Below are 9,532 nucleotides of genomic sequence, written 5' to 3'. Positions count from 1 at the left end.
ATCCCTCACAGATGGCAGATATATTTGTTCATATCCATGAAGGGACTTCTTTGTGCCTGTTTCCATTGTGATTTTCAGCAGTTTTGTTAATGACCTATATTAATTGAACTTGTGCTTTTGATTTTTTGAAAATCCTTTATTTTAGTCTCGATATGCAGAGGTAGGTCAGAGAATTTCTTAACAGGGAGACCTTAGAGGAGAAAAATCTGGTAATTAGGAGGGTTTATGGAGCATACAGCTGCATTTACACTACATGCATACTTTCACACTTAAGTGTATTTTTAAGGGATCTTGGAATATTGGTCCTCTTCAAGTCAAATACATAGAAAAGTTATCACCCATATTAGATTTATGTTAATTTAAATCTTCGTTTCTTTTTTTTTCCCTAGGACAAAGAAATATCTTCGAAAATCAAAAATGAAGTTTTCACTTACGTGCCGGTGCTTGGCACTATTTGTTCTCCTAAATGTAAGTAAAACAAAAATATTCTTTTTTTTTTTAAGGTTAAAACAAAAATATTCTGAGCTGTGTTATTTAATAATGCCAAATAAGGAAGAATATTTGAGTGTGATTAAATTGGCATTTGTAAGGGTAGGCATTGTTCTCTAAAAGCTAAGAGGAAGTTTCCCAAAATCATTATTTTCCTTAATAATTTGTTAACAAACATTTCTCTGAACTTCTACTAATTTAAATTAGGGTTATGGTTTATACAGAAACTTAAGCTTTGCTTACAAAAAAATTGTGCATTGATTTGAGATATCTTCATTTTATCTTGGAAATTAAGTTGAAGGTTAATGATCTTCTTGAATAAAATGTTTTTGACATTTGACATGTGGATTTAAATCATAGTTTCTGGACTGTTCTATACTTTTAAAACATCTGAACTCTTTCAGTCTAACGATTGACTTCAAATTGTATTTCCCACCAAAAACTAGGAACTTTGAAGTTATTTTATACCATTATCATTCCATAACTTTTTCTATAGCCTCTTAAGTCATGTTCAATCTATAAGTTTTATATCTGAAGAATTTCGCAGAAGTATAATAGAATAATCTTAGAAGACACCATCAATGCCTCTTTATCGGTGTCACCCACTATCACATCAGCTTCAATAGTACATGAAAGGGAGAGTAAATTTCACATGAATCAATTTAGAGTTGTCTTGTTATTCTTCTACCACACCAGAAAAACATTTGTCAATTCATTACAGCTAACAGTATAATCACTCGGTATCTCATAACTATTTTATTGACTCAAGCAAAGCTTGCCAAGAGTTCCAGGATCTCCATTGTTCATGAAATGTATAGTTACATCTTACGATTCTGCCTAAACTTTCTCCTTACATGATTCAAAGCAGAACTATTAGTGTTTAAAAATGTTCATTTAAATTTGTAAGATAATTTTAACTTTGAAATGTTATAAATCAAATAGTTTATGAAAATGACAATAAAACAACCTTCTTGCACCTATTTTGATAATGAGTATAGTTTGTTTTATTATGTCAGACTGTAATTTTTTACTCTACTAGATATTTATCTAAATAAATTTTCTACAAGTTATCAAGTATTTAGAATGCAAGTTACTTTATGTTATTTGGAAATATAATAAAAACACTTAAATTAATTGTAGAAATTAATAGGATAATTTGTCTGTAAATGGACAAGGTGTATGTATCATTCTATAGATGTAGAAATATTGGTATATATTACTCAGATTTATACTGGTTTTTTTTTCATGGCTCAAATGAGATGCTGTGTAATCAAGTACAAATGTGGCTATTCCTAAATCATTTTTTATTAAACATATTATTATAATAGACACTCTAGAATAAATACTAAAAACACTGCTAACTATCAACAAAATATTTGAGGATTATTTAATCAACATTTTTATTATGAAGAGTACAAATAATTTTTGGTACATTAAAAAAAAGAATTTTTTTAACCTGTCTGAATTGGGATTATATATTTGATTTGGAAGATATGTTCATAAAGTAAAATTTGATCCAGTAATTTACTTCAAAATATTTACTATGTTCAACGTTGCTACTCCTCAGAGAAAATCTAATTTAGATGTTCTTTATTAACTCAAAGTATTTTTTAAATAAGACATAATTTTGAAAAACCACTACCAGTAGAAGTTGTCTTCAAAAAGTTCATGGAGGTGGATATTATGAAAAAACTATGCATAGATTTCAAACATTTTTGTACTAAAATAAACTCTTATTTTAATTATATTTTTCAATAAACTTTTTGAAGTCATCTTATAGATTTATTTAATTCTACCAAGTTGATTTCATATGGTCTTTAAGGTATCATTTTGAGTCACCAGTTTCCATTAGCTTCTTCTCCATTAACCACCTACTTCTCCCTTCTTTGAGGTGATACTAGGGGTCCTCAAAAAGGTTGTGGAAAATGGAATTAAAATGCAAGTTTATTTTGGTGCAAAAACTCTGAATCCATGAATACTTTTCTTATAATATACATTCTCCATGAACTTTTAGAAGATCCCTTGTACACTAGGCTTAGAACTGTGGTTGGTACATAATGAGCACTCAAAAGAAAATGCTATACTGATAACAATGATGACAATGAACATATAGAAAACCAAGCTCTTCTGGAATCATTTTGTTCCCCTACTTGTTTTGAATTTATGATATATGCAGAAGTTTTGTTATTAATGTAATATACACATGAAAAGTACCTAGGACATCAACCCAGCTCTTAATCTTACCTGGAAGAACCAGGGCTAGAATTTTTTTTAAATATCCATGTACTTTATTCTTTGTTATTTTAATAAGTGTAAGCAATGGAAAACCACAATGATTTGAACATACATGAGGAGACTTGAGAAGTTAATGAAAAATGGAATTAAGGGCAAGTATATTTTGGCACAAAAAAATTCAAAATCTATGCAGTTTTATTCATAATATGCACTTTCTATGAACTTTCTACATTAACAGTATTAAGCAGGGTGATTTTTTATTGGTCACATCAGTTGGTAGATTCTGGATTTATCTTTTCTTAGAGGTCTGCCTATGGCATTCAATAGTAAGCTATATCCCTTTAGGACAGTAGTATGGGTACACACATTCTTTAGGCTTGAACCACTACGAAGACCATTTCTGAAAGTTCCAGATGGAACAGCTCTGTAACTGTTCTGTCTCTGAAGTTCTAGAAATTATCTGTAATGCAAAAATAGCTTCCATCAAACTAGGAACTGCCTAAGTAAATGGACATTTCAAATCAGATAGCTTCCTTCTGGAACTCCATGGTTAATGAGGATGAAACTTCTAGAATGTAAGCTCAATGAGGGCAGGGACTTGGCAGTCTGTTCACTGCTGAATTTCCAGAACCTAGAGCATCTGGCAGATGGGAGGCAAAGTATCTATTGACCAAAAGAACCACCAAGGTTTCGACCACTGACTACTGCTGTTGGTGGCAGCTTGGTGGTCGTATGTGTGGCGCCATTTACTTGAACCTTTAGAGTGACATCACATATACGGCAGCTAAACTGCTACATGGGACAACAATTAAGAGGTTGTTTGTTGTTTGTTTTGCATTGTTGAAAAATCATGTTATATAGTTTATATGAAAAATTTTGAACACTGGTCTTTATTCAGAAATGCATTATTCATTTAATATCTCATTTCTGTCCTCAGATGAACATAGAATCATTTAAATAAATCATATGTATTTAAATCTTCCCAAAATATAGTATAAACATGACATTTATGTTGGCAGAATATTTTAAGATGTTTCTATTAGTTGGTAGTTTTATATAATCACTACTAGTTTTATTTTGCCTCTTTATTGCTGAAAATAATTTGGCCTTACTAACAATCTATCTATATGGAATTATCAGGTTAAAATATTGTATATTTTTTAAATTTTATGAAATATTTATTGTGTTATTTTTAAGGATTATTAATTCCATGATTGGAATATTACACATAATATGTATATATCTATATTTAAATATTGGTATCTATTATGTGTGTGGGGTATAAATGTGGATTTTTTTCTATATTTACATATACAGATTGGGCATTCCTAACCCCCAAAATGTGAAATTCCAGAAACCCCCCAAATCCAAAACTTTTTGAGCATTGACACGCCATTGCTTTCTGATAGCCTAGTGTGTACAAACTGTTTCACTTGCAAACTTACTTAAAATATTATATGAAAATACCTTTGGGTGATTTATATAATGTGTATATAAACCATAAGTGATATTTGTATTTAGACTTGGGTCTAAATACAAAGTATCTATATATACACCGATATTTCAACATTTGAAAGATTATGAGATCCAAAACATATCTGGTCCCAAGCCTTTTGGATAAGGGATACTCAATCTGTATATGTGACCACAGTGTCCCAACATGTATATTATTTTAGGAAGAAAGTCATTGAGACACTCATCTACCACCGGGAGAATTCCATCTTCAGTGCTCAAGCATGAACTAGACCAGAAGCAGACTCAGAGTGCTATGGCTCAACAGAGGTTTTGATTTTTCATTCCTTCAGTGTTGAAACAATCTCTACTGAACCAGGCTCCAAACCAAGTTCACTGGAGTTTGTTTCAATATTGCAAGAATGGTAAGATTGAAGCTACTATCATCGGCATGAATGCTAGCTACTCTTATTCAGATTGTCATATCTTCATTGCTATTGATGCTAAAACTGCCTTAAATCAAACAAAGATGTACAGACAATCTGTAGAATATGATGGTTTGATTTTATGATGGTATAAAAATGATACACAAAAAAATTATTGAGTATCCACTTAAGCACTGTGCTTTTATCTTTTAGTTCATACTCAACAAATTACATGAGATAGTCAACATTTCATTGTAAAATAGACTTTGTGTTAGATGACTTTGCCAAACCATAGGTCAATGTAAGTGTTTGCACACATGTAAGATAGGCTAGACTAAGCTATGGTGTTCAGTAAGTTAGGTGTATTAAATGCATTTTTGACTTACATTTTCCATTCACTATGGGTTTATCAGGACATAATTTCATTATCAGTCAGGAAGCATCTGTGATTAAAAATACAAGTGTGGGTTTTCCACTTGATATCTTAGACTTACTATTATCTATAGCTTTCATAAATTTCCAACTAGTGCAGGAGCATTTGTTTTTTAATTATTTTATTTAATTGTATTCATCATCATTATTGTTATTATTTTTCATTTGACCAGAGAGAGTGAAAGCAAGAGAGAGAAATTGAGAAAGCAAACTGCCAGGTCCAGGACTCGAACCACAGTTGGTCATGTGGGAGTTCAGCACCTTAACTACCATACCACCTTCTGGCCCCACAAGAACAATTCTTAATTGTTTGTCAGCCATATAAAGACAGAATTCACAATGTCACTTCCTGAAAGAAAGCTCACCTTAAGCAAACTAGTCCTGAGTATCTAAAATATCTAATATAAGTGACAGGTGTGATTTACATATGATATCACATATGATAAAATGACTCAGAAATGAATTGTTTATCAATTGTAATTCTAATATCAACTGAAGATTCTAAATAGAGCTATGAAAGAAGAATCTAGAATAGATGCATAAACTGAACCAATCCTTAATATCTGTATTGTGAGGACATTAGCACCATGATTCTTCCTTGTGTTGATGTTTACATATTTAATTTCTGAAACACACACATACTCATAGACATGTAGGCTAATAAAATACAAAAGAAGTCTTAAAATGGAATCTCTTGAACTCTTTAAGATTCGCAAACAATGTTCCAATTTCTGGTGGAATATCTGAGAGTTTTATGACTGACGACTTCTTATTTTTTACAGTTTCTGGTGTCAGGAAAATATTTCATGGTATTGATCTTTCTTGCTAGACTGTAAGTTCCATGAGAGCAGGATTCATACTTTTTTACCCAGCACTGTATTCTCAGCATCTAACTGGGATAAATAAATATTTGCTGACTTATTGTTCTGAAAATGAGTGGGGAAAAATTCATATCAACAGAATTTTGTTCAATTAGATTGTTAAAAAATATGCCTATTTGAAGTCATATTTGTGGGTTCATTGATCCCTTCTGTCATAAATTCAAGGGCATTAAAATTATAAATAACCTAAATATTTAAAGAGTAGCATTCGCTTTATTCCCAACAAGTGTCTGTTTAGAGTGATAACAATAGTATAATAATAGTAATATGTATTCACCCTTTTCTCTTTACAAGTAATTTCTACTCAGATAGCTTGCTGGTATCTCCAAAACGAACTCAAAACAGAACTTACCTTCTTTCCCCTAGCAAGGTTTTCTTTTTCCAACATCTTCCCTCTCTTAGGAAACTACCAATTTTTTTTCCATTTATATAAACTAAATATGTGGACTGTTTGACTTACTGCTCTCCATTCCTTACATTCAAGCTTGCCTTCATGGTTTCATAGTTTGAGAAGGTGCAGAGACGTTTTCTTGTTCCATCATGGATGATCTAGTACAGGCTGTCCGTTCCCTGGCTACCCTCCCCAGTTCTAAGCTGTGGATATCTGACGTCTGCCATGAGAATTTTACTAAAATTGTTCTTTCACAACCTTCACTGGTCAAACATCTGCAAAATGTCATTTTATTTTTATATTTTAATAATAGAGATTTTCATGTCCCAGACATTTTAGGTTTTTAATTCACATAGCATCAATAAAAAAAAATTACTACTATTCTCATTTTATGAAAGAGGAAACTTAGACCTAAAGAGGTTTCTCATCTAACCTGCTCAAAGGAACAAGTTTTAACTTTTTTTTCTTTTTATGGGCCTGGGAGATACTGCATTATCTGGCTCTCTTGACCCCATTTCTTACCCTCAAATATTCTCCCCTTCAGACAGGATGGTTTTCTCTTGGTGTCTCACATGAACCATTTCCACCATTTCCAGACTTTTATGCATTTCTTTCCTTCCGTCTGGAAAGCTTTCCTCTCCCTTCTGCCTAACAAGACACGCTATACATTCAAGGTCCAATTCAAATCTACCTTGTATTTTGTAACAATTCCTGACCATTTTTACCCCATACTTTCTCTTCACTCTGAATTTGTATTGTATTGTGCATGGTATAGCTTAGCATTTAGCGATATGCTGTCACCCAGGACATACACAATGACATGTACTGGAAAATGGTGGGGCTCTGCCACGAAGAGCTTGGGGTATAGAGGTCAACTTTTAATGGGACGAGTTTTGTTTTAGAGATTGTGGCTAATAAAAAAGAGTATATAACACTACTTCTGCCATAAATACACTCAGGTAAACTTCCGTCTTAGAATAATTTAGTCAGTTTCAGGCCAAATAATACGTGTTTCAATAGGTGTGATAGAGAGTGCACTATTCCTAACTATAGAAGAAGGAAAACCAGTAAAGGCTGAAGCCTTGTCCAATAAAATTTTTATGTAGAATATAAATATAAAAAGATGACAGATTCAAACAAAAACATCAGACATAGCCACAAAAATAAATTGAAGTTTATATATAAACACGAGTAAGAAAGGACAGTATGAAAAAGCTTTTCAGACATACACACACACACACACACACTACAGCAACTTTGATAAATGGAGACCTAAATGGTCATAGTAAGTCACTGAAAATGAAAAAAATAATGTCAACTTATTCCAAAAATGCAAATGTGCTGAGAGAAATATTTTAAAATATAAATATATATTATATTAAATATTTAAAAATATAAATACATAAGTCATCTTCTACTGAGACTAATTTATAGAGATTATTGTCAGTTATTGAGGCTGAAAACATATTTTATTTGTTCTGTGGAATAAATGGAGTAAGTATCTTGTAGCATACCAAAATCAGAGGACAAATAAAATTTAGCTGAAAAAATTTCTATTTAAAAAGCATGTATATTGCACCACTTATTTTTTAATAACATAATCCATGATTCTTAAGAGTTTTAAAGAAACCAAAGTTGACTTAATAATGGTCTTTTTTAGGAATCAGGTTATTTGCTTTGTTTACTTTTATACAATGATAATAAAATTAAAACAAGCCTAGAGGATAAGGAAGTATGTGATTGTGTGTGGGTGTTACCCATTTTAAGCAGTGAATGGAACTAATGCAAAAATAAAATTTGTAGGTAGAACTTGTAGATAAAATATAAATAAACTAGTTGTAAAGCAAAAACATCCTGCATGGAGACTAAGAATAAGTATGATTTATAGAAGGGAAAATAAATGTTTTCAAACTTTTCAGGTGCTTCGTTTATTTACGAGTTCACCCATCCTTTCTCTCTGTAAGTAATTGATTATCCTTTTTAATGCAGCACCCAACCCCAGTTCTTCCTGCTTCTTCAAATCAAACCTATCCAACCATAGAGTCCGAGCCATTTCTGTATGTCATAGGCCGAAAGAAGATGATAGATGCACAGTACAAATGCTATGACCGAATGGAACAGTTACCCCCATATCAAGGAGAAGGTAAAAGAAACATATGTGAACATGTGTTTGAAACATCATTAAGCACTTGTTTTCTTCTGTAGATAATGTGTGTTGAATAATTTCAATTTAATATGCCAGGGGTTTTCAAAACGATTTTCACACTATGGTATGGTTTCGTATTTCTTGGAGCATATACTTTGCTCAAGTTCATCCAATTGCTGCTTGGATAAGGTCTGCCTTCATGACAAAATTACTGCAGTAACTTGGCATTCACACTTGGCAAGCAGGAACAATACTGGACTGCTTGAGGAAGAGGATATGGAAAATGACAAGAAGGGAAATTGGAAAATGGTGGGCAGAAAATTTGCCTGAGGTGAAATTTGTCAAAGCCCTGCCTTGTTTTGGTTAATTAGGCAGTTTCTTCCTGAAACTGTCAACTGGCTGACAATCTGTGCTACTCCTTCCCTATTTTATCCTCAGTTCTCAAGAGAATTAGAAAAACTTATCTTCTAGACAGATGTTTACCTATCACCTTTTCAAGAATGCTGCATGTGACTTCTCAAATATTTTTAGGACTAAACATATTTTATCAGTGTAGAGAGCCCTGAGGAAACCAAAAGGGATATGATGGCTAAGCATTCCAAAGTTCATTTGAATTCTCTTCCTTGTTTTCTAGAATATTGGAAAATATTTAGTAGACCCTGTATAGTTTTATACATTCTAAGGCCACCCTGCTTGATAGGAAAAATAAGACTATACATCTACACATGGTTTGCTTTCATATAGTTAACAAAAAGAAAACTTTTGGAACTATCTTTCAAACTTGAGGCACATTCTCTGTTTTTTGGAGAGGTTTTTGCTATAGGGCGCGTGCGCTCGCCAGAGACAATGAGATGGAAAGTGAGAAATCACATCCCACTCGCCAGAGACAATGAGATGGAAAGTGAGAACCCACATCCCGGGGTTGGGGGGTGGTCATGGCTCAATCTGTTCTCTTCCATTCTCCTCCCAGGCTTTTGGGCATACACACACAGGCCCAGAGTGAGTTTCTAGTCACCGGGTCCAGGACTCGAATCATGATAGGCTATTTGAGAGTCCAGTAACATAACTCAATACCATCTGC

General features: G+C 32.7%; 1 protein-coding gene across 1 annotated transcript in view; it reads left to right on the top strand.

Moving 5' to 3' along the window:
* Positions 1–393: 393 nt before the first annotated feature.
* CALCR (calcitonin receptor) overlaps positions 394–9,532 on the top strand; it is a 63,015-nt gene continuing 53,876 nt past the window's right edge. Inside the window, exons 1-2 of the mRNA XM_027766316.1 lie at positions 394–468; positions 8,295–8,448. Of these exons, the coding sequence (XP_027622117.1) occupies positions 418–468; positions 8,295–8,448 (205 nt within the window). The 5' untranslated portion in view covers positions 394–417. The remainder of the gene's footprint in view (positions 469–8,294; positions 8,449–9,532) is intronic.

Source organism: Tupaia chinensis, unplaced genomic scaffold (assembly GCF_000334495.1).
Source record: "Tupaia chinensis unplaced genomic scaffold, TupChi_1.0 Scaffold142374_1, whole genome shotgun sequence".
Taxonomy (NCBI): domain Eukaryota; kingdom Metazoa; phylum Chordata; class Mammalia; order Scandentia; family Tupaiidae; genus Tupaia; species Tupaia belangeri.
The sequence above is the reverse complement of the archived record's forward strand: the minus strand, read 5'-3'. Positions and strand labels throughout refer to the sequence as shown.